Source organism: Toxorhynchites rutilus, chromosome 1 (assembly GCF_029784135.1).
Source record: "Toxorhynchites rutilus septentrionalis strain SRP chromosome 1, ASM2978413v1, whole genome shotgun sequence".
Taxonomy (NCBI): Eukaryota; Metazoa; Arthropoda; class Insecta; order Diptera; family Culicidae; genus Toxorhynchites; species Toxorhynchites rutilus.
In genome coordinates, this window is record NC_073744.1 from 172,496,572 (window position 1) to 172,523,863 (window position 27,292).

General features: G+C 38.4%; 1 protein-coding gene across 12 annotated transcripts in view; it reads right to left on the reverse strand.

The window, feature by feature from the left end:
- LOC129763392 (guanine nucleotide-releasing factor 2) overlaps nt 1–27,292 on the reverse strand; it is a 117,267-nt gene that overhangs the window by 42,559 nt on the left and 47,416 nt on the right. For 11 of the 12 annotated variants that reach the window (XM_055762404.1, XM_055762413.1, XM_055762403.1 and 8 more), the window contains exons 2-3: nt 22,106–22,638; nt 246–555 (exon numbers count right to left, since the gene is read on the reverse strand). In XM_055762404.1, coding sequence (XP_055618379.1) covers nt 246–555; nt 22,106–22,550 — 755 coding nt within the window. In that variant the 5' untranslated portion in view covers nt 22,551–22,638. The remainder of the gene's footprint in view (nt 1–245; nt 556–22,105; nt 22,639–27,292) is intronic. The other variant, XM_055762412.1, reaches the window with a different exon arrangement.

Below are 27,292 nucleotides of genomic sequence, written 5' to 3' on the forward strand. Positions count from 1 at the left end.
CTTCCCTTTTTTGTTCGTTATTTAGATTCTGAGAAATGTCCCACTTTATGCGATTTTTAACTGAAACTGGCTTTAAGACAACGACATGGACAAGTGTGTCGAAGAGCTCAAGAACCGGAACAGGTCTGCGCAGATTCATCCCTTCTAACGTTGCACAATACCAAGACCGCAGGTTATCACATATGAAATGGGTTCGATCCCGTATGTACGAGTATGTCAAAAACGATTCGTTCGTTGTAACTCACCTCGTCATGGTATTGGTGGGCGTTCGTATCTGCGAGATCTTCTCCAGGAAGTCGTCCTTGAAGGAACGTGCCCGACGAGCCAGCTTATTGCCCCTGATGCTACCCTTGTGACCGGAGGATCCCGGTGCTCCGGGCGTTACGGGTGTTGCTTTGTCGGGTCCGTTCTCTGTAGATACGGTCGTCGTCGAAGAGTTAGGTGTTGCTGCTGTCGCTAGAGGTGTGTTGTTACTCCCGTTACTCCCGGCGGCACTGCCGCCAACCACGATGCAACCACTGCTGTTCCTGGGGGTGGTCGATGCTTTATCACAATCTGTAATCGAGAGAGATGGGAAGAGATGTTGGATTATGGTTAAATTTTAAAAAAATTAATTTCGAGACAGAGGGTTTATATCAAATGTTTGAATAGCACTGTTCTGAGTCATGCTGAGCAGGACGTTAGTTTTTTTTCTGTATCCACCAATTCCCACAGACTCTAAGCCACGGGCAACGATCGTCACCTGAGGGACTGGCTCAATGTCAAGCGCTGCACTTAGGCATGCATGAATTGGTTTGTCCTCCCGCTCGGCTGAGATTCGTTGTTATTGCGATGTTCCGCTCTGTTGCCTCGCTTTGTCGTCGTCATCATCGGAGTCGTTTCGCATGATTACTTCACTCAATCGACGAGTTGATTCAGTCAGTCTTCGATGATGACAGTAATCATCACTGTGCGGGGCGGAGAGTGGAGTCGGTTCTGTGGCATTCAACTATGAAATGTGGCTGCAAACTGTCCACAAACGCAATTTGATTCCAATCATAAGAGAGCGAGGGAGGGTTCTTGGTGGAAGCGGAAAATCACTGTCCATACCGCATTCCGCGTGCTTCACACAGCACAATCGATTATAGACAAGTTAATTGATAAATGAATATTAAGAATGTTGACAATGATTAGGCCAGTCACTGGTTTCCTTTCATATGCAACCGTGTCGTGCACTTCATCATTTGGAGTGAGAATTGAAATACGAATCCTTACATGTTGACATTCACATAATTTTACGTAAATCACCACGTGTTAATTTCCTCGTCTTCAGATCAAGTCGGACAATATCAAGTGGAACAGCGAACCAAGCCCATTAAATAACCGTTTCGAAAGCCGAACCGCGGAATCAAACGAGCCACCGCAAGAGCATATCGAAAGTGATTATAAATCGATAAACTGGCTCCAACAACAACCCAGCGTTGCTGGGGATTGGAGGACCAAATTTCGAGTGGAGCGCAGTGTGACGTAAAGCATCATCATAATGGGCGCGAATTAGTGGAGCAACAACGCGCGTCTCGACGGGGAGCTGCTGCTGGAAGGGAGGCGTTAATTAAATCAAGACAAAGCTGAAGCATCGTTTGCCGCTGCAAAGCTGCAGCACGAGTTAGGAGCCATAATCAGATCAAAATCACGCGCAGTGGATAAATTTTTGTTGCTATAACTTAAAGTATCGTAAAGACAAGAATGTAGAAGCGCGCAATAGCGGTGGCCACAATAAAATGTGCGCGTTCATCAAAGTTTACGAACCATACGATGATTAAGAGTACACTCAGCCGGTCGGATGATATAGGTCTTGTGACTGCGATGCAGCCAAACGTAACCGGGAACAAAGTTCTTCTACGATTTATAGAATTACATTGAACACAGAATAGTTCTCATCGTATGCATCGAACGAAATCCCTCGCATGCCAAATTTGGCTCCATTTGCTTCATGAGTTCCCGAGTTATGCTACCAACCTCCCCCCCCTTCCTTCCCCGTCCCTCTTAGAGAGGGGGGAGTTGTGTCGAACCACCTTAAAGAGGGGGATGAGTGTCGAACCATCATAGAAACAATTCTTGCCCTCTGAAACCTCTACCTGGCAAATTTTGTTCCGTTTTCTTGATTAGCTCTCCAGTTATGCAGAAATTTGTGTTTAATTTGTATGGCAGCATCCCCTTAGAGAGTGAGGAGGGATCACGAACCACCATAAGAACCTTCCCCGGCTCAAAAAATATCTACATACAAATTTCCACGCCGATCGGTTCATTAATTTCCAAGTCCATAAGAATCGGACAGGAAGACAGGCAGAAATCCATGTTTATATACACTCTGTCCAACTTCTATAAGACTACCCTGATTATATTTCGGTATAACACAAACAGTTATAATTTCAACAAGATCCAATCATACATTCTTGAATGCTTAGAATAAAGTATATTTAACGTCTATTTCGTTCAAAAGAGTTGTTTATTTATTGTGCTTAAATACGATAATTTCAGCTGTCCAGTTTCTATAACACCATTTCAAAATTCATAAGTATTATCAATGAAAAATTCAAAACGATCGGCTGATTTACATGTCAATAAATGATAACGTTTCCATTTCGACTAATAACCTGGAAAATTCGTGTTGGCATACTATTTACCAAATTCTGCTGAATGGATCTCGCATTGTTTTGCTGGAATGTGACGATATCCACGCAAAACGGTAGGAGAGAGGATTCCAGAACATGTATGTAATCCTTGAATGATTTGAAAGCTATTTTGAGCTTTCCCGTTGCACAGAATCCCGCCCAAACCATGTACGAGCCTCCACCAAAATTCCTGTTTGAAAAATACTGTTCCTCCTTTCGTAAATCATGCCAATACCCGTTGGAACCATCAGGACCATCCAAATGGACCTTTTTGTTCGTCAGTGAGGATAACCTATACATTAGCAAATTATGGTTATGGTATATAGTAAAATGTATTTTTTTGGGAACATTCTTTGTCATAACATACCATGCTCCACTGTCGGTTCATGTGGGCTATGGAAAAACTCTTCCGATGTGAGATGGTGTAATATTAGGAGCTTTAACCTTTTTAGCCCTCTTTATGTGAGGACTTTCTATCAAAACTTGACGGTCTTATACAAACTTGACACTTGAAAAATACAAAAACAGCTCATCGCTTGCACACACACATATAGAAATCATGCAGTGTATGGTAGTCGCCAATACCTACACACTAGAATATAAATTGAAGCATTGTTTGTTTACAATGACACAAATCAGCAAGATCATCACCTAGGTTTATAGAAGTTGGACAGATTGTATTAAGTTGAGGAAAAAGTAATCCATTATTTTCTCAATTTCTGGATATGGTGATTGGTAGCTCGTGTAATATCGATCATACAGTTTCAAGTTTATGCTCGTTATAAAGGTTACATTTCACACTAAACGAATTCTTATGCTGTTTTTTATTGTTTCACTAGCTGACCCGGCAAATTTCGTCCCGTACAAAATTTGTTTTTTGTTATCAATACCTTCAAACATTCACGTTTTCTTACTAAGCGCAAGTCCATGAGTCCAATCGCAGAACTGTTCATTGATTGATCTTCTAATCGACCCCGTTGAATTTACCTTTTACTAAAAAAAATCCAAGTTCTTCTACCAAAACTCATCATTATATTATCAGATTATTTTCAGACACAATTCTCGTTCAAGATTTTTCAACCACTTGCAAATAACATGTTTCTCCGTTACAGTAATTGTAGAAATTCTCGAGTAATGTAGAAATTTGTGTTTCATTTGTATGGCAGCACCCCCCCCCCTAAAAGAGGGGGAGGAGTATCTAACCACCATAGAATCAATTATTGCACCCTAAAACCTTCACATGCCGAATTTCGTTTCATTTGCTTGATGAATTGATGTTTTAATTTTTTTTTAATTTTAAATTTCATTTTTTTATTTTAGTGCAATACACTAAATTCAGATCACTACTGTCAACACCTGAACCGTTTGAATCTAGTTATTGACCAGAAACGTCCAGAATCGGCCAGTAGAAGAGGTGTTGTGTTCCATCAGGACAACACATGTCTAAAGTGACTCGCCAGAGATTCCGGGAGCTGGGTTGGAATGTTTTAATGCATCCACCGGACCTGGCACCAAGCGATTACCACCTTCTACTCGCATAAGAAATTGGGATCAAGAGAAGACTGTAAAAATCGATTACTAGAATTATTCTCCAATAAGGACCTAAATAGGAAATCCGAAGCATATTAAAAAAAAGGTTTGAATTTCTCGCAAAAATAATGGATTACTTTTTCTCCAACCTAATACAGGGTCTTTCAGATGAAAAAACGCCCACACAAAAAAATTGAATAGCCCCTTATAAATTTTTTTTTAACACTGTATTCCCCACATCGGGACGACAATATTCGGCTACTCGTTCAGTCTGATCGGATGGTTTTTAGTGTCAAGATGTACAGCTTACAAGAATGTGTATTTTTAGTGAAATCGTATTACTCGAACAACCGAAGCCTTAATGAAACATTGTCCTCCTCTGGTAAGAATTTCAACATTTCACGTCGTCGATTACTTCCTCTGGGGGTACGTGAAGGACCGTTGCTATGTTAATAAGCCACGCAATTCGGTGGAACTTAAAAAAGAAATAACTCGGATTATCAAAAGCATCGTATGCGTAATGTTAGAGTTGTACATGAAGAATTTTGTTCACCGTTTAAAACGCGTTATCGAAAAAAGGGGTTGTCACATCGAAGATGTGCTAAAATAAGCTTTATGTTCGTTTTTTTTAAATAAAAATTAGTTCCCTTTTGTAGAAGTTATTAAAATTTATTGCCTGAACGTTTAATCTGAAAGACCCTGTATATAGATGACGAGTTTTGGTAGAAGTATTGGGAAATCTATAGAAAAATGATTGTTTTTTTCTATTATAGAGGCCTTAGACCACAATGTTCATCTGCATCTAGTCTTGAAAAAGGACAATTAAAAAGACAATTTATGGATAGTTTCGGGATTGAACCCACGAACAGTCACTTAGCAAAAAAACGAGAATGCTCGAAAGTATTCATATAAATAAAATCGTATTTAGGGCTGGATGAAGTTAACCGGGTCAGCTAATAGGAATTTTAAAATAAAAATTAAAAATGGGTGGGTTATATCTGTGATGGAACCGTAAAGTTAACGTGGGACTACCGTTGGATTAGTAATCTTTGGTTTGTATTGATTACATTATTGATTGAATGAAACAATTTTCGAATTCAGTAAAAAATTTAAACAAACGCCATGTAGTGTGAGGCATCTTGATTTTCATGGATGTGTTAGGGAACACATTTCGATGGGAACAAAAATCCCCCTCCCCCCTTTTGCATGTATTTGCAAAATGGATTCCTTCAGGTACATTGATTTTGAAGTCTGTGTTGGGGAATCCGTAAATCGGACCAATCAAAACGTGGCAGGTAGGGCGTTTAGATAACGCTTAACATTTCACAGATGGTTTATCTCATGAAAAATAACATTTTATTCTTTAAGATAGATGCGTAGAAATATTTCCTATCAATTGATACAAACATCTTCCCGATCTATTGAGAAATGTTCTAGTTATAAGTATTCGAAATCTTTCATTTTTTCCTGCATGTTCCGTGTTCATGTCATTTTTATGTACGCGGATAACGAGATTCGTGTTAGGGGAAGTAGTAGTGGTGGATTGAAGTCAGATTGAATGAAGAGGCAGATTTGTATTCATTCATCACGTCAATTAGAATAACCATTTGCTGGAATAGTTCATCAGTCATCCTCGCTCTTAAAGCTCGTCAATTCATTTCTTGTCAATTGAAGTCATGTTGACGGCGAATGCCGAAGAAGTCCTAGTCGAAGCGACGCGACTGAGGGGAGAGTCGATTTTCATTTTTCATCTTTCACACAAGCTCTCTTCTGGCCAAAAAACAAATCACATTTTAACAACTTCAATTTATCTTTGGCAACGTATACAAAAATAAGGTGTGATGCTACAGAACCACTTTCCACCAGACGGCATGAAAGTCGACGTGGTGCTTTCTCCGCATCGCTGTTAGCGATATCTTCATTCTTCCTTTGTATCGAGGAAAACCTCCGTGTGTGATATATGCGTTAGGAAAAACTGTTGTATGCTCGTTAGCTGGATAGAGAATGTGCTCTGAAATCTCTGAAATGAAATGACTTATTCATATTCAATGAGTGAAAACGAGCGAAGCTGAATTCGCAATATTTATTCTCTCCACAGAATGAACGCTGCATTTGCATTTCGAGTGAGCGATTTATGATTTTAAATGTTAGTCATGCTGGCTCACTGCAAAACTTTTCATCTCAATGCTTTCATTTCAGTGAATACGTTTCGAGAACAACAGTAATGAATGAATGTTTCAGTTTGCTCTGAAAATGACTTTTTCCAAAAATTATTTTTTTTTCAAAAATTCATAACTTTTGAACTACTGGACCAATTCAGATTATCGACATATCAAATTAGGTCTTATTCAAAAATATATATTAAACTAGCAAAAAAAAATGGATTTTTGTTTTCGTTATTGGTAATTTTTTTACATTCAATTCAATCGGTAGTCCATTTGAAGTTAATTAAGAATAAAACGAACCCAATCCAACATCCAAATGTCATCAGAACGAACTGATTAGACCTCAAAGGCGAGTGAGTAATGGTGATTATTTGCATCTGCATAGGCGACCTCTGAAAGAAAAAATATGTCGATTAGCGTTATCTGCACACTGAAAGCCAGATGATAAATTATGACTCCACATGCTAGGTAAACAAGTGGTTACAATTATCAATCATGTAACCGTGTCTTGGTTCGACTTCCCTCTCTCGCCCCGGGTTCCCCAAGCCGCGTGGCCTACCATGGGAGAGAAGCAAAAACGAAACGTGATTTAAAAGCCGGTTTGCTGACCACTATTTCTTTTACACTTTACCACAGACTCTGGGATTTATTGCGTCGTGTTTCTAATATACCCAATAACAACAACAACAACAACAACAAAATGTGACTTCCGAAACCGAAACCAGATTCTGAACACGCGGATTCCAGCGAGTGGCGAGTAAAACCGCGCGCGCACGACGCCGGGCTTATCTTCTAATACGTACAGATATTTCTGTCACGAGTTCCTCTCTCCACCGCTCTGTGGAGCCAAAACCGACTTAGGACGCACAGACGCGGCGAATGAGGACGCGTGAAGCGTCAGAGTAGCGCGAATAGATAGCTATAGAGTAGGGCAAATGTAGCTGGTAAAATGCCTGACCGGAATTGATGCAGCCATCGAAATGCGCAAAATGTGTGAGATGCAGCAACAGCTCAAGGTTTGGTATGGGGTTGACTGGCGCCATAGAAGAATATGATGGTGCGAATAACCTAACATGTTTCGAAAGACGGAAACAGAAAGAGACTAACAATATAATAGTAAAACTCGATATGCAGCTTAGTATCAAAACGGTAGGCTCATACTTATTGTATTGTTACTGTTTTTTTAACAAGACATGAATCGCAATTACAAACAATATAAATTTGTAATGATCTTTACAGCTGATATACCCAAACACCAGTTGGTACTAAACTTTCACACTACTGATTGATCTACAAGATCATCATCGGACTATGACAGCAGAGAGACGACTTCCCCTGGGTTTAGCTTGTCTGATTTATTGGCCAATGGATCAAAATGCTTGGCGAAGGAAGACCTGACAAGATATGTTCCAAATCAGTAAAACACCATAACAATTCTTCTTGAAATGTTTCTACGTAGTCAAAGATCGGATCGGGAGACCCGATTTAGTGTTATCTCGAAAAAAACCTTTTTGTCAAAAATTGACTTGACAAAAAAAATTTTTTTTGGGATAACAGTAAATCACCCAAAAATAATGGATTACTTTTTCCCTAACCTAATATTTTTTGGAAGGTGTTCATTGATCCCGAGCTTTCAAAACTCTCTAAAAAGTTTCGATATTGCATTATGTACCTCTTCCTGTTTGTTTAAGTATATAAGTATATATGATGCGATTTGTGCGTGAACTAATCTATCAACAGAACAAATTCTAACTTTCAGTTTTCAACCGAAGAACACAGCTTTCGTCGCTGGAAAAATCTTCACATCCGATTGGAAATACGTTGTAATTCGACGCCACTTTTGACATGGAAACAGTGCACGAAATCGTTAAAATTGAATGATTAATCCAAGAGAGTTACAAAAAACTTTCCGAAATTCACACAAGCTCTTTCTAGCAGAATAATCATAAAAATCATTTTGCTTTTTATCATTTCAAATATTACTTTAGCATCCCCATTACGTAACGTAATTTCCTATCTCTTATACACAGTAAGTAGCGCAACCTCGGCCTTACGTGGGAATCAATTATACATAAACAGTCTTCACCTTTTGGTATGAAAAACGACGCGAAGTACGTGGGCAGCCCGATAATTACTTAGCCTACAAAAAAAAAACAAAAAAATTGGAAAAGTGCCGATTTATTTCCCAACACAGTCTCCTTTCAGTTCGATACACTTGACCCAGCAATGCTCCAACTTCTTTAATCCATCTACGTTTTCTCGAGGTCTGCAAAAAAATCCTCTGTGGCGACGATGACCTCCTCATTCGACTCAAATTTCTGCCCGGCAAGTGACTTTTTCAAGTTTGGAAACAAAAAAGTGCCACAGGGCCAGGGAAATTTTGACAGTAGCCGTTTACGAGAATGTACTACACGATAAGTCTCTTGCGATACTGACACCATCGGGTGAAATGTATGCTTCATTTGTAAGGCAGCCCGATCTCCTTCAGAGAGAGGGGAGGAGTGTCTATCTACCATAGGAACGTTTCGTGCCCTCTAGAACCTTCACATGCCGAATTCGACTCCATTTGCTTGATTAGTTTCCGAGTTATGCAGAAATTTGTGTTCATTTCTATGGCAGCTTCCCCTTAGAGAGGGAGAAGTGTCGATTCACCATAGAAACGTTTCGTGCCCCCTAAAACCTCCATATGCCTATTTTGGTTTTATTTCCTTGATTAATTCTCGAGTTATACAGAAATTTTTGTTTCGTATGTATTCCAGGGTCCTAGAATTGAACCCACGATCGTTCGCTTGGTAAACGGACGCGCAGCGATTTAGGCTACGAATACTCTCTTTACTCCCCTTGAATCCTTCATCTTTTGGAACGCTTTGAGAAATACTGACTGGTCACGAGGCCCGTTGACTTCAACACTTCGTCATGGTGCCTAGCTGCATGATGTAGCTATCTAGCTCTTGGCGGCTTCTGTTATAGGACTACATAGTTCATAAGAGAGCCAAATCAGAAAAAAAATGCTACGTTTTGTGGAATAGTAACGTTTATAAATATTTTTACTAAGAATGGATTTTTATGATTTGTATCGCAATCGAATCGGAAATAATCTAAGATTTATTTGATATGTTGTATGTTATAGTTCCCTGGTCCGTGGATTAAACTGATGAAAATTGGAGATATTCCAATCTTTCCATATGTTTGTTCTGTACATTTCTGTGCTTACCTTCCCGTGCCGCCAATAACAAGCAACTAATGTAGCAGCGAGGTATAATTTTCTACGAACTACGTTCTACGAACACTGTGGAGAGAAGCAATATCCCAATAGTTACAGCTTAGTGTGTTGAGGCAGCCATTCTCAATTTCTATTGCATTTCTATTGTCTTATTCCATCCAGCGAGCAGCCACCAGTTACCATCTTTGCTCGACACGAAGTCAAAGAGCCGATGTGGACGAAAAATGTCGTACAACTCGATGTAATTTTGTTCGAATTGGAGCTTTCTACGAATATTAAGGGGAAACCCTATTCTGGAAAGTCGAATAATAACGGATTCTCGTGATTTTTTTTTTTTTTTGAAGTTGGAATTGCACTTGAGTGTAGGGACATTTTGGTGATTGGTTTAGGTATATTGGAAGATGCCAATCGTGACCATTTGAATAAAAAATTGCTGTTTTCAACAAAAGTCTCTCTTTAAAATATCATAAAAAATTTAAAAATAAAATTTCAAAAAAACGGCCGCATAACAATTTAAATAATTCATTTTTACATTTTTACAAGTCAATTTCAGCCAGATTGCTCTACTAAATTCTGAGATAAACGTATCACCAGTTTTAAAGAGAGCATCCTCGCGCCCAACCGCAATTGGCATAATAATCGCTATATTGGCATCCAAAAAAATAAAAAAAATACATGTCCCAACACTCAACTGCAATTCCAACATCCAGAAAAAAAAAATGAAGAAGACAGAATCTTAGGACTAACCCATGAAATACCTACCGAAAAACCTTATTACGTATGAAATTTCGAGTACAAAATAAAGATGAAACTTATTCTAGCACTCAATATCAATCTTCGCTGAATGTTACAACGAAGCTTATCGATTATACGTTACAGTAACTTCAGAACTTCATTATATCAACATCGGGTTCGTTGGTTATTCCACTCAATCGCCACTCACAAAGGATAATACACACAGCAGCTTCCTCCAACCGTGCACTCATTTCCTTCTGTACCGTAATAACACTTAAATTGCACGCTCTCACTCAGCTGTTTGTTGGGCGGCAGCTGCACCAATTCTTTTTTTTACACGTAGCTTTAGAATGCAGCAATTTTCGCCGTCAGATCCCAATTAAACGTGATCTCATTTGATCTTTTCGCCTTGATCGACAACTTCCAGCGGCCGCGTCGAACAACACCAACTTCACACATTCCACGGCTCGCTACAACTGAGAGAATCAGCGGGATGAGGCACTCTGACGAGAAGGAAACGACGAGGGCAAGGCAACAACGCACTGAATTTCTCTTTTCTTCCAAATTAGGGGAATTCCAAAAATAGCACACGAACGCCCTTTCGTCATCATCCAAGGCGAAATACTGCACAATACGGCACACCACACTCAGATTGACTCATAACGTCCGGTCCGACCAGGGATTGGAATTTCAGAAATGTTCACTCTATCATCCTAGAAGGATGACTCTACGCCTTTGACAACACACCTTGCAAAGCACTTCTTCTATTGACACACAACAAGCTAAAACATGATCCTAGAGGTGAGGTATTCGCGCGAATCGGACCAGAACTTGGGCGACGGGTGTTGTTCTTCACAGCGAGACCGAGCAAAAGTGACTACTACTTAGCAGAGTTGGGTGGTGAAGGCGCACAGCGAGACTCGTGCAGGTCCGCGTCCGCTAGGGTTTGCGGAGAGCGCTCGCACGCGGGAGGGAAGCCATCCCGCGACCATACAGAACATCAGCGCACGGGATCGCGCGGCTCAGCTGTGTTGGTGTGTGTGTTTGGTGGTATATCGCGTGCTTGCTTACGTGCGATGAGTAAGTAGTGACTGATGGAGGAAAAAATGATTCTATAAATGGAATACGAGAAACCAAAACTATGGCGAGACGAGCTTCCACCGCGCGTTGCCGTCATCGCGCACAGCTCTACTCCGCACCTGATCGATCGCGGCGATCAATAGGGTGGGAGGAAATCGATAGCATTACTGTTCGATCACGTATAACTAATGCCAGAGAAGTTGTGGAACCACCCTAAACCCTTCATTTTCTGCACCATCCAAATTTGGTTCTACCGGGTCTTACGTTTCACGCACAAGCAAACGTTTCAGGAAGCTCGATCACTTACGCGGACGATATCGATTAAATGTAGTGCGTCAGCCAGCAGAAGAAGAACGAAAAAGTGCGCGAAAGGCAACATTATCGCCGCCGCCGCACTCCAGGCGGAGGCAGGAAATAGAATTGTACTTCCACTCTCTCAAGTATACATTGTTTCCCTTGCGCCGGTGAGCACCCATATGTTTACATAGTAAACACACAAACCCCTGAGAGCAAATCGCGACGCTTGAACAGCACTTGGTGACGTACCGAACCGACCCAAGAATAACAACCTATAAGAAATTATATTGGAATATTGGTGGTGGTGGTGAAACATTGACATTTCTCAGCGTTTCATTTTGATTTCCTTTTGACGGTTTCATTGCATAGATATTCGCCGAGCAATCGAGTTCGCTGATTGGTTGACCAAGATGGTAAACTAAGGTCTCTGTGCTAGGCGCCTATGAATAATTAGTATTTTTTCTTCTATTAATGGTTCTATGTACGTCTAAATGAAGTGGCGATATTTTTCTAGGCGATTGAGATGATTGATGTATATACTGAAATTAAAACTAAAACTCATTGTTTAAAGGGCAGCAGCTCTGATGATCGACAATCAGTGTCATCATATCAACAGTGTTTAGAAATATCCAGAAAAATATCCGCGCAGCCGACATTTATTCAGGTCATTTATTTTTACAGGCTCAGTTACATAGGTTTAAAGGAGCCGAACTCTTAACTATATTTTTATTAGTATATATCAACATGTTTCCTTAATTCTAGGTTTAATAAAGTAGGAAACCGATTACTCGCGGGCGACTCGAGATTAGAAGGGTGACATATTTTCTTCTGGAAAAGGAGGGGAACGCAGGCAACATCGATGCCACATACACTTTTGACGTAGGACTACGTATTTCACTAAGGGTACCAAATCAGAAAGCAGGTCACGTTTATATAAAACTAGCTGACCCGGCAAACTTCGTCCCGCCCAAAATTTATTTTTCGATATCACATCCACGTTTTCCTTCTAAGCGCACGCTAATGGGTCCAATCGCAGAACTGTTCATTGGTTGATCTTCTAATCTATCGTACTCTTTCACCATCATAGAAACATTTCTCGTACCCAAAAATCCTCACATCCCAAGTTTAGCTCAATTTGCTTGATTAGTTCTCGAGTTATGCAGAAATTTGTGTTTCATTTGTATGGGAGCCCCCCTTCAAAGAGGGGAGTATGTGTTATTTAATTTCGCATTCCAGTCGCAACACTATCTCCACCAAGGATGACATCTGCGCAAAACAACTGCAACTGCACCTCACCAAGCAATCGTTCCTTTTCGAGACCAATACTGCCGTTCTACGCATAGTTGTCCCATGTTCCAAAATCAGAAACTGAGAAAAACGCAATCAAAGTTTTCTAGCATATTTGTCTACCAGAAGCTTTGAGTATTTCAGTTTAGCAATACACCGGGTTTTTTATAAGCAGTATACTATTGTTTAATGAAATGCGATGAGATCCCCTCACTGAATCAATCAAGCTTGATTACGGTATAAAAATACATGGTGGGACAGTTATGCCTAGAATAACAACATGGAACAATTGAACTTGATGTTGTTTTTTGAAATACTGGGAACGAACAATTAGTTGCCATTTGTATTTGCTCTCGTGCGCATCGGCCCCGTTCCGATCGAGAAACGTTTCCTCACAAACGATCATTCTCGCGATATTTCATTTTTAACGATACATCTGTGTGTTACCGTGTGCGTCCTCCGTGGGACGCTTGTTTGGTGCTGGTTGAATGGCGATACACAGAAGATATCACTAAACAACACGAAACGTGATGCCATCTTTGTTGTTTTCATGGGTCGCCAAACAGTCATTCCATGTCAAACCGATAGAGTGGTTCTCAGATTTTCGTGAAAAGTGGTATATTTGTTTTTTTTTTATCGCAAAATATTAGACCCGTATTTTTTTTCATTAGGATGCTCATTTCCATTTTTAGGGTGGTCCGAAAATATTCAAATTCATAACTTTTGAGCTACTGGGCCGATTCAGATGATCGACATATCAAATTGAAGCCAATTAGTTTGTGTTTTTGAAAAATTGGATTTTGTTTTCGTAATTATTGATCGTATTTGATTTTTGATGTTTTAATGGCCTTGGACTAGAGGGCGCTATATTTTTTCTTGAACACTGAGGTTCTTTATATAACATATCGAAAAATCGGAGAAGTGATTTTTTTCGTTTTAAAGTTATGATTTTTCAAAGTCAACCGATGGTCCGAAAAATCATTTTCTGCCTTTTCTTCCAAAAATTGTTTTTTTTCAAAAATCCATAACTTTTGAACTACTGGACCGATTCAGCCAATGAGCCAAAAGTTATGATTTTTTGAAAAAGTAATTTCTGGAAGAAAAGGCAAAAAATGGTGGCCTACCAGAAAGCGTCCAGTAAAGAGCCTTCCTCCTTCTGCGCAACCAGACGTGCGTAAATCGCTCGCTCGAAATTCAAATGCAGCGTTCGTTCTGCAGACAATGTCGAGAGAAGAATCATTGCAATTTGAGCTCTGACCGTTTTCAATAATCTCGATACCGCTAGCGAGCAGAGAACATTCTTTGCTAATGCTGATGTCACACACAGAGGAAGATTTTTTTTCTGTATTATAGGTGACTTTCAACACTTTTGGCTGATTCGTCACTTTACTACACAGAGGAAAATATCGCATATAACGGGTCAATTTTTTTCGATGTACAATCTGAACAAAGTTAAGCGAGAAATCACCTCGAAGGCAACCGTATCTCATACGCGAGATTATCACCATACGTGACATCGACGTGTGTCATGTGTCCTCGGTAAGTGGCTATCGTTATTTCTTAACATTAGTGGATGATTACAGCCGCTACTGTACTATTTTCATTTTGAGGAAAAAAAATCGAGGTGGCCGATCGAATAATGAAGTACTCTACACACGCAAACATTGTTGTTGTTTTTATGCGTTGCCAAAGGAAGATTGGAGTGGTTAAAAAATGTGAGATAATGGTGCTGGTGAGTTAGAGCCGAATGAACTTTCAAGTTCAAATCCTCCAAAAAGTTAACATGAAGCGGATGGTGCTTATGGGACAAAATATAATCGTTTGTGACCATATATGTGTCAATTGCGAAAACAAAAAGACAAACGCATTTGCTTTTTTTTTCGATGAAAACCATAACGACAAAAATCTTGACACATGACAATGGTCAGTTTGTGTATTGTTCTCGCGAGAACAAAAGTGATTACGCAACCATCTTCAGCTGAGTTCACAAAACCATGCAAATCAATCAGTATTCCTCAGGAGTAACAAAACTTTTTACTAAAGAGTTATTTTAAAAATTTCGAGTCGTTCCAGAGTAAAATCCAATGTAATAAAAATTATCGATTGATTGTGGTCTACTCATCAAAACAAGCGATATAAATTGAATTTAGCTGTTGCCTGTAGTACACGACTTACCGTTGGTCTCGGGTCGGATGGGTCCTGAAACGATCTAAATAAAAGTGGTCATAAATCAACCATCTGTTATTGATTCGATTTGAGCGTTGAGCGATGAGCGTTTGAGGTTTATCGTACAGCGTTGATCGGTGAGTGTTTAGAAATGAGTGTTTAGTGTTGAGTATTTAGCGCTTAGAATTTAGCTTTTAGCGTTTTGCTCTGAGTGCTGAGCGTTGAACGTTGAGCACTGTTTGGTTTAAGACCAGGTGTCGAAAAAAGTTACCTGGCGTTGTTATGTTGAAAAATGCTTAAATTTGTTTTAATCTAATGCATTTTCTCTCATCTTTCATATTTCATAACTGTTAATATTTAGTTTCTGTTGCCGTCCAAAGTAATTGCCTAAACTGGTATAAAAAATCTGATTATTAAATAAAACAAACCCAAAATCACTGCACTTATTCAGTATGGAGACATCAAGTACTCCATACTGAATAAGTTTTATATCTACATAAAACGTGACATTCAATCGGCGGTGGTGGCGACGGGGTTTGGTTACGTGACAGTCGCAACTTTCTCTCCCTCTGGAGACTTGTAATGGTGGAGACAAATGAAAAGATACATTTCGCATTCACTGTGCGCGATGTTTGCCATGAAATTGCCCCCGCTTGCAGAGCGCATATGTTGTGTTGTTGGGGAGTGATTTTATTGGTTCGCTACTAAACTGTTGCACGCGCTAGCTGCCATTGCATTCCTCAGCTTTGAATTTGCATAAGAATATGCGCTTGTCCATGATTGGGGGATAGGTTTCAAGTTTTCCTGTTTGTTTGGAAGGAATTTTTGCGGAGGACAGAGACTCGAACATCAAATTTGATATCAACGTTACTCACGTTACATTTCGAGGTGACGCCATCTGGGTGCGATGTTATTGTAAATTCGTTTACCGATGAAGTGCAAAACAACCGTAAACAAACAGAACAAGCGAATGTATGCCGTCATCGAAAGTGACAATTCAATTCAACGCAATTTGTTGCAACTCATTCTTCCATTGATTTGTTGGTGGCGAATGCGGAGTTCTTTCCAGCGAAGTCATCCTGATAATGTGCAGTGCTGTTAGAAATAAGTACAACGGGTAAAAGGTTCAATTATGTTCTTATAGAATATTTTCCCTGAGTGTTCAATCCTTTTATTCCGTTTTTCTCTTTATTTATAATGTAACAAAAGTACGTTGAATTTGGATCAAAAATATAAGCAGGTGGATAAGAATAATTATACGTTCGCTTTGGTTGTATTTGAAATATTAGCAGCAAAATAATAAATTTGAATAATGAACAGAAGAAGAGATGCAAATTTAATTTTTTTTTTCAATGTCATAGGTTTTTGCTCTATTCTTTTTTTAGCAAGTTGATGTTCAGTTTTGGTATGGTGGAATACTCAAATGTATTGCCAGAAACTGTGACGAGAGCAGCGTGACCCAAAGCAACGTGTTCAAAAAATCACAAGACTTGAATTTTACGATTACTAGTTATTTTCTAAATGCACATAATTAACTGCCATTGTTATTTAAAATATTTCCCAACCATTGTTATCGGTACATCACAGAGTTTTACGTTTGTGTTATTTTTTATGGGATAAACAAATACTGAGATTTGGTAGAAAGTATATTTTACTGTCAGATTTTCATGTTTTTCTTCATAATACTATTTCTGGGACTTTTTCAATATTTGAATAAAAAATACTGACCTATTTCCACAAATTGTATTCGATTGAGGTTGAACCTCCAATTCTTAATGTTTATTAGCACGTGTGCTAGAGAAACGCAGTCTACAAAATAATATGGTAAAATGACATTCAACCCTATTTCAACCCTATTTCCCTTTTTCCCGTTTTTCAACCCTATTTTGACATATTAGCTATTGAAAATTCAATAACTATCTATATTGCAATAGATATTGTTAGTAAGTGTTTAAATCAATAGCTGCAAGAATCTCATTAATCCATCAAGAAATGACTGAAAAGCAACAAAGAGAAGAAAAAAACTAGCTAATCGCTGTCTATAGTGAAACTAAAAAACGAAACTGCAAAGTAAAATAATTAATACCTCTCGCTCGATGCAATGTAACAGCGACTATAAAATCCCAGAAAGAAGCTACAAACGCATGTTCCATAGAACGGTTCCTGTTCCAGTTAAACAAACGCATATTTCATTGATGCGAGCATTTCAATTTGTATTACTATTTCCACAATATATGTCTTGGGCAAAAAATGCGGGAGTTATTCCCTATCAATTTGTGTATCTGGAATCAAAATTTATCCACCAATTGAAGAGATATTAATGTTTCAAATCTGTACACTTTTTCCACCCGAAACATTGAAATCATTATTTTAAAAGGTTAGATGAAGTGCATAGAAAAAAAACCTTGAGAGGGGCTTAGAACTTCTACTAACTTCTAAGCATCCAAATAACATCAAGCAATCTTCTTTGGCGAGAAACATTTGAATTGATAAACAAAAAATGATGTTACGGATTCAAAACGAATTTTGTAGCAGTTTTTTTTAGGATTAGCTCAAACTGAAATATTTATATCAATATTTATAAATACAAACTTTATACGAAAATGTGTAATATTACTCACAAAGTAGTTTCATTTTAACCTCGTGCTCACACCTCTTGAACTCTCTCCTTCGCTTTTCCAAATATACTTTTTACATCTTTGCCTCTATCCTATACTTTTCCGAAGATACTCAGCATCCTGCTTTCCTCCAATTTTCGTTTATTTTCCCTAGATTTTCCCAACTCTGTTTTACATCAATCTCTATAAAAACAAAATCATTCATAATATTTTTTCCTCTTTCATTTCAGGTATTACAGGCCAGGATATTTCTTCACGGGCGACAAATCAATTTCAAGCGCCGGGTAATATAACACGTTGATTTCAAAAAATATTTGATTGAACCCCTCTTATATAAATATTCGATTTTAATATAAATTATATTTTTGATTCCTCTCGCTTTTCACTAAACTTTTTCAGAATAAACAAACCTTTTCTGTCAAAGCTGACGGTTTGTTTTCATTCCCTTTTCGATTATTCATTTCAGCCGGGTTGATATACACCTCAATGAAAGGCGTCAAACGACGATTCGTATCATAAAAGAAATCATTTTCCAATCGTGATTATTCCGTTAAATCAAAAATTCTCTCCGCCTAAATTTGTCAAAACTACAGAGAACATCTTCAGTATACTAATTCAAACGACAGAAGGTGCTATCGTGGTTACATGAGTCTTTTTGAAATGTAACGCTTGAAGTGTACCTTCAAAAAATGTGAAAATGGCTACCATTCGCAACATACGCATCATACACATGTGGTAGATTCGGAGTAAATATGTATTTTTCGATTATCTACAATTGCTTTGACCATAGTAGATCCGAATTTTTTTTATATATTTTTGAAGTATGTATAAGGTTTTCATTTCTAAAATGACCTTTATCTCTGAACACAAGTATAATAAAAAAAAAGTTTTCCGACAAAACTGTCAAAGCTGTCATTTTAAAACGAAAATGAAAAAGGAAGGAGAAAAGGAAAAGGAAAAAGGAAAAGAAAAGGAAAAGGAAAAGAAAAAGGAAAAGGAAAAGGAAAAGGAAAAGGAAAAGGAAAAGGAAAAGGAAAAGGAAAAGGAAAAGGAAAAGGAAAAGGAAAAGGAAAAGGAAAAAGGAAAAGGAGAAGGAGAAGGAAAAGGAAAAGGAAAACGAAGAAGAAAATGAAACAGGTAAATTGAAATTATATAGCTAGTTTTGATGAGCGGACCATAACCAATCGAAATTGGCTATGTTTTGTAGAACATTGAACTCATTTTCCGTACAGGTCAAAAATCTATTTTTTCCTTTTTTAAGCATTGAAACACAAAACGGCGCCAAAACGCTAGAATGAAGAAAGTAGGAAAAAGGTACCATACAATCTGATTGTCAGCGTAGTGACACCTTTCATTTAACACTACTAGAAATTCGGTAGGTAGCGCCGTTCCCGAGATTTATGGGGTTCAGTTATTATTGCTCTCTGGGCCAGGGCTGCCATAAAAAATATGTATTTTGGTCTCTAAAAATCTTTTTATCTGTGTTTTTTCTCAGAAAATCTGTATCGAAATCTGTATAAATCCTTTGCGGTAGTTTGTCTGCTTTCAGCCACCACATCAAAGCAGTATACTAATATTATAATCTATGCAACAATGTATCAGTTAATACTTTTTCTAAACGAATTTTAACGTCTTGTGAACTTATTCACGAACCAAAACGGTGCTACTATGAATAAAAGAAAACGGTACTCAGTATAAACAAAAGTTGTCATCTATGCTTGAGGAAAGGATTAATGGAAAACTCCATGTAATGCGGCACTGTGTACATGTAAAGAACATTGTTCTGTATTTTCAAACAAAAAGATAAAAGGCGAAAGACAAATATTTTTGATCATGAACATAGAAACATTTTTTAGTATTTAGTATTTTAGTAGAATCCTTATCAGAAGTTTACAAAAAAATTAAGGAATCTTGTTCATCTTTCATAATCACAAAGTTATATATCGCTGCTTTATCATGTAAAAAAAATTTGCGAAATTGTCGAAATTTCATACGACCACAAAGAGTTAAATTTATAGATTCAAACTTGAATCATAAACTTAGCTTATTATAAATTTGACGATGTTGATGGTATCCACGTAAAAATTCGTATTCACTGTGCTTTAGTAGGAAAAAGAGCAGTGTTATTTATTTATTGTAAAGCTAGCCGAGGACGCCAACTTTAGCATCTTTTCGCCTTAGATTGAACATGAGAAAGCAGTTCTACTCACTACATATGAATGCCAAAATGACTCTCATTCAGACTGATTCGAATGCTATATGAATGAAATTGGTGAGTTGGGAAAAATATTATTGAGACCAAACCGTAACTAATACTGGATCGTTATTTTGGAAAATCTGTAAATCTGTATGAAAACCAAAGAAAATCTGTAATCTGTATCTACAGATTCTTGGTTTCAAAACATTTGTATAAATACAGATTATTCTGTAGATATGGTAACCCTGCTCTGGGCCACAGTGCAGTGTGATACAAATAATAGTATTGGGGTTGGTGGAGTGTATGGGTGAGATTTTGACATGTTGATTGTTTAAATTCAAGAAAATTTTATTTCAAGACATCATAATTGTGTTGTGCAGGTGGCAAGGTCAAATAACTACCGTTTACTCAACAATTAGAATCATTGCACTTTGTGTTCTGCTGGAACTTATCAGAACCAAGATTTTTCTCGATGAATACCGAGTGGTTGCTCTCAAATAAAGTCTTTCGAGGGAAAGACTTTTGAAGAAAATTCCAACGTTTAAGGTAATTTATTTTCTGTACCTGGATTTACCAATCGATTTTAGAATATTGAACACCATACTTTAATGGGAGAGATGGACTTCGAGGTATGATTTGAAAAAATCTAGGGGATGATGTCCAGGACACGACCACATTGTTGACATAGGACCGCCGTCGTTGTTTTGCGTGGTTTTGTTGAAACAGATGAAGATGGCAGATTCTCATTCTTGTCCCCGCGAGAACAATATATAATTTTTTTCGAACTCCGATCGCAACGACGGAGAGTTAACTTTGGGAAAGCTGAGAAGGTAACCGAGAAAACTTATTTGAAAACAATCGGACGGACAATCTATCCCAACATTTATTCCAGCTCCGAGAGTGCTTTTTCCTCACCTCAGTGACTTGTTAATGCTGACTCTGCTCTGACTGAGGAAGAATTGAGTTGGAAATGAAATGTTTTTTTTACTAGCCTAGTTAATATTTCTCTCCAGCTTTGCTTCTGTGTGTCAGTACAAATCCTGCGCTATGCTTGCTTTGTGTATTTCCTGAGAATGCATAGTGCAAAAGGAAGCAGATTTTGGTGGGTACAATTTGAGGAGCATAAATTGGACCAATCAGAACGTGAGATTTGGCGCGTTTTGATAATGCTTGAGATTTTACAATTATTTAATAGTTTATTAGAAAAAAAATATAATTTTATTTATTATGATAGATGAGTCATCACACTTTCAGTTTCATTTTACACACAGTCGCAATTTAATATGCACACATGATAATGAAAATTACAATTTTGGGTAGTTGCCGTCTGAAGTAGAAAAAATTGAAGAAAGTCGTGGCAGCGGTCGGTTTGTTTAGCGTGCCATTTCTCTATAAAGAATTTTGAACGCTTTTAGAAAATTATGTGTTCAATTTCCATTCTAATATTCTGTATATGTCAAAATAAAGACTTGAAAGCTTTCGTTATCTAGTGTTCATGGTTCGTGTATCGGTGAGTCGCCACGAATATAACAATCTTCAAGCAGAATCAAATGTGGGCGGCATAATTATTTACCAATTCACCGTTTCGAGACGCAAAATAAATCACCGTCACCATCACCGTCGAGGAATCTAGCACCTGGAAAGCGGCCATAACAGGATCTAATGTGGGCGCTGGATTAGTAGGTAACCAGCAATAACGCATCTCACCACTAGATTTTACAGGACTGAGTTGGAAGACTTCAAGACTGAAGTGAAAGTATGACCGGAGGAAAACGAGTCCAATCGCGATTAGTTGTAGATCGAGTATTATTTCCAGGCTTTCGAAACGCGGAAAAGAGCAACTGCAGTGGCTACCTACCAACTCCTCGAGTGTTTGAGTTATTTCCGTTGAGCGACGCGCCAATTTCCCCTGCAATCTCAGGATTGCAACTGAAACTTTCACCGCGAAAGAGCGTTCCAGGAATAGATCAATATATCAGTTGCCTCGTATTTAGAAATCCCACTTTCAATAGCTGGCAGGTCTTGTTGCTTGCTTTCCCCCCCTATCACGCGCGGATGCTATCAGTTTGCTAAGTTTGAACACGTGCGGCGGAAAACACGTTTCATCCACAAGGTGTTAATAAATCTCACACTATTTTATCATATCTACTTACATTCTCCAAAAGATGGCACTGTAACAGCGATCGAACCTCCACTAACGCCGTCGACGCCGCCGCTGCAGGTGTACGAATGACGCTTGAAGTGATTCCCTAGAATCTTCTCGCGGAGCGGGTTCACGGTGCTGTACAGTGAGCTGACGGCACCGTTCCGGGTCCGTTGGGGCGGCTGCCTCCGGTGGTCACGTTTCTTCACCACCAGTGGCGAACGTAACTCTCCTGCATCACAAATTGGCTTCAGACCGTTCACCACAATCACATCACCTCCCTCGACGTAGTTGTTGTTGTTGTTATTGTTGCTGTTATTGAGGATGTTGGGACTGAAACTGCTAGTGCTCTTGAGCACTAGACTGCTTGGCCTTAACGTTATGTTATAGGACTTCCACTTTTTCTTCTCGAACTTGGCACAATCGAACAGGAACGTGTCGTCAAACTCCGGCATCTTGCCCGAAGGTGCCTTTTATCAGTAAACAAAATATAAATTCAACACCAGTTCAAATCTTGCTATCGCGTTCACTACCCGATGAAAACTGGCGGGGAAAAATAATGATTTCAAGAAAATTGTTCAATCGGTCGATCGATTTCCCACCCCGAATCTCACGCGTGGTACTGTGGGACAATCCAGACCCTTAAACGGCAGCCTGCAGCTACAGTTCAACGTACGCTCGAAAGAGTTACAACCATGGGGCTCCGCATCGTAACCTAGCAGCAAGTTAGGTGCGATGCATAAACGTTCACAGCAAGCATAAATGATAACATGCATTCCACAAAGCAAATCAATGCGAATTCGTTAATGTTTGGCATCTTGGTATCTTGTTTCCCACCACCATAAATGACAGTGCGCATAGCTTAGCCGCCAAACTGGTCATGGCGGTATATGCGTTAAATTGCTCTAATAGAAGGCGCGAGTGATCGTGAGTTCATAACTCAGGGCCCATCTTCGTTGACCATCTTTGTGTTGTTATAGAATAACTACGTCCACGCAACCATCATCAGCGATGGAGATCGATCCACGGTAGAACGAAGATCGATTCATCTAACAACTGCTCTGTCTGCAAGAAACATCGGGTTGTTGTGCTATTAATAACCCAACAATAATCAATATCAACTGTCTCCGCTGTCCGGTCTGCTGAACAATGGATGAACAGAAAAAATACACTGACGCCTAAATAGCTACTACTGTGTAATTTCCCGTAATGTAATGGAACAGAAAAAAATACTCTTACGCCTAAATGGCTACTAACTACTGTGTAATTTACAATTTATAGAAATCTGAACGTGTAACATGTACACGATTAAAACCCGGCTCTGTTACAGCTAAAATGCTAATGAGCTTAAATAAATAAACAAAAATTCGAGGGGTTGTTTCCGAGACACGACCGCTTAGGACGTAGGACTAAGCAACCTTTTTATGTATGTTGGTTTATCATTTTGGATATTATTTGCGAATATGTCGAAATTTCATAAATAACTCTTTATTAAAAAGTTCCAAGGGCCCTGAAAAGGTTTAATGGCCTGCGTGGTTTTGTAGAATCATTTCGAGAAACAACGAATCTCTCTTGCCTTTGCGAAAATAATACACTAATTGGTCATATATCGCAATTTGTTTCTTTATATCAATGCACGCATTGCACTGAGTATTTAACAAGAGACATCTTCCGTGCATCGCCATTCAACAAGCATCAAACACGCGTCTAAGGGTGGTTTTAGACTAGTGATATATTCGTGTGAAGAAATATGATGAGATTTATAGAAATCGCATCAACCGTTTACACTAGCGCGAACTTATATAATGAATGTATTCATACTTTCGGTGAATTTATTCATTTGAAGTAGATCTGCATCCAATTTTGCATCCAAATTTCTCATCAGTGTGAAATTCACCAGCGTTTACATATGCCTGAATTTATTCTATACATTCTATACATATATACCTCGAAGAAGTGTATCATATATATTCTCACCCGTTTACATCTATTTTCAGGTGAATAAATCCATCTATAGCTATAGATCTCCCTAATATAAACCCTCCATAACAGATGCACACAGTTGCAGCGATAAAAATGAAACATCGCGAGAATGACTGTTTATGAACCATTAAATGACTGTTTATTTCACTTCAAGTGAAATATTCGCTAGCGTTCGTAGCTCGAGGAGAAACATAAAGCACAAAACGAGCAGAATAAGCAACCTTTGCTGTTTCGGTCACAGAAAGATTCTGAGAATTTTCCTCAGAGGAAATGCAATACTTATACGCTAGCGACAGCTTACTTACTTCGCAAATATTCTCTTTTCGCTATTTCCCTTCGTTGTTTCTATTCTAGCGGCTACATAAGTTGCCCGTTATTGACAGCTCTGTTCCGGAAAGCACACAAATGGACAGAGCAAATGTATGGGGAAATGGGAATTCTTCCAATTTTCATCAATTTAAGCCATATACAGGCTATGAGATTGTAATGTATAGCATATCAAACAAATCTTGAAAATTTCCGATTCGATTGGAATGCAAATCGTTGAAATCCGTTCGCAGCAAAAATAGTTATTAACGTTAACTTTGTTTCATAAACACGTGACCTGTTTTCTGATTTTGCACCCTTAATGTAAGACGTAGTCCTACGTCAAAAAGGGATAAAAGGAATATGTGAAAAATTAACCACCGAGCGAAGTCAGTATAAAATATTTTTGGAGAACATCGATCAGAATTTCTTGATTATACATGCATTGCAAAAATTTAATTGCAATCTGATCTGGAGATCAAAGTTTTCAAATAAAAAAATCTGTCTTGTATTCATCAAGTTTTGTAATAAAAAACAATCCATTCGAGCATTTCATGATAAGTATAAAATGATGTTTGGCGATCGTAAATGGATGTTGTGTGCGAGAACTAACATTAAAAATAATTTTTTTAATATAACTATGAATGAAACATGGATACATCTCTGTGCTTCGGAGCAAAATCGATAGATATTGGAGTTAAAATGAAGGGTAAAGACCTTCCTAGGTTTTCCGAAGTTGACCTCCGTCGCCACGGTTTGCAAATTACGATTAGGTGAAGGAAAACGAGAGTAAGACAAGTGTAGCAAGTGAAGAACATCGAACATGGGCAATCGAAAGAATCCTTCGAATGAATCGGCGATTATCCTATGATTTTTCGCACGTAGTGTTGTGTATGGTTATGGTAATAAAACAAAATGCGAAGCTGTATGTTATCAGCAACCTCGTAAGGCAATCGAAAGAATCTCTCTATAGTTCGAATCGGCAATACATTGACTCATCGCGCGTACTGCTTTTTATTCGCGGAGGTTATCAATGGGCTGTTTGAAGAAGTAGCTGAATAACTTTATGACTCGAATTGGCGATATGTTCATTGACTTTTCGCGCGTAATTCCGAATATCGTAATTATTAATCCAGTCGGCCGGTCGAGTGCGATCGTCACTTAAACACTTGTTCGATTGCCCAAAAACCATTTGGAACCACGCGAATAAGGCTGGATAGAAAAAAAAACTCGATGTATAGGTGTTATACGCAGAAAAATCTCACCGACTGAACTTCCATCTGCGATTCGTGGGATTGTTCCCACTCACTTCCTCTTTTTTCCTCTTTTTCTCGCTATTTTTCTCCCTCTTATTCTAATTGTTTCTCTCTCTGTTACTCTTTTTTTCTCTCCCTGTTACTCTCTATTTCTAATTCTCTCTTCCTATCTTTTTTTTCTATCTCTCTTCTTTTTCTTTCTCTCACTCTCTCTCTCTATTCCTCTCCTTTCTCTCCTTCCTCACTTCCTCTCTCTCCCTCTTTCTCTTTCTCACTTTTCCTGTCTTCCTCGCATTTTCTCCTCTCTTTCTCTCTCTTTCTTCCTCTCTTTGTTTCTCCCCTATCTCACTTATTACACTCTTCTTCTTTTTATCTTTCTATCTTACTGTCTTTTCACTCTCTCTTTCTCTTGCTTTTTTCTCTCTCTCTCGATTCCTCTTTCTGTTTTAATTCTATTTCTCTTTTCCTTTTTATGCTTTATACGCCTTTATACTTCCTGTAAAATTTTTAATCCCGCGAAACAATACCCAATACCCTATGGATGATCATATTGATTGAAAATATCCTTCTACGCATATGGTCGAATTTCAACAATGAAAAAGCTATTGAACTTTTTTTTCGGGCTCTGTTTGCCTCTACTCCAAAAAGTACCATAAGTAGGACGATTCTCTCGCTTCCACTTGAAAGAAAACAAAATTTGAAAGAGTATACAGTTGTGAAACATTGAAATAAGTGGATTTGAGTGACATTTTGGAAATAACAAAAACAATTTACTGGTTTTTAAGGTTTATCCCAAAAACTCATAACAATCAAGTTTATTGTTTTTTATCAACCAGAATAAAGCCCTCTAATCGCTCTAAAATTTATTCTTTGACGCCCAACTTCTTTTTAAAATTTCACGGCAATATTATTTGTTTTAAATCCAGTAGTCTTGAATTAGAATATTGAAAAATCACAATTTTTAGTCTACTGTACTTACTATGGCCAATTAACTTTCACCTTAACGTTGAAATGTTACATTTTTTTCTCGAAATAAGTCATATTTAAATCATAACATAGTTGTTGATACGAGCTATGTGTTATATGCTAATTATAATGTACCAATCCTAGCGACGGCCAGCTTTTCTGTCATCGTGCGTTCAACTATCCAGCAGACAATATGCGGTCTCTTTCTCATTGTGCATCAACACTTACACACCATCCAATCAGAATGGCCGGATTGGTTCCCCAAAATACTCCCGTTGAAATGTTGTATAGTGAAGCAGTGCAAATTGGAAGAATACTCTTAGGTTTGGAACTAGAAATTTTCTAATTCATTGGGATTTTTTCTGACAGTGAGAACAAAAGCATCGGGAGAGGTGTTAAAATTCTAGTAATCAGTTTTCTACATCAAACCGTCAGGAACGACAATTTCAAACGGCGATTTATTGTGGAAATCCCTTAGAATCGATGCAAAACAAACATTAAAAAACATAACCGTCATAACGCTTCCATCAGATTTTGTGTGTGCTCCACATGATTGTTCCAAACTAACGGTGTTTATCCGATTGCTGTTACTTCATTCGCACCAGCCTTCCAGAGGCCTCCAATTATATGCTCTCATCCACATTTCATCATACGCTTCCCAACATTAAGCGGAAAAAAACAATAAA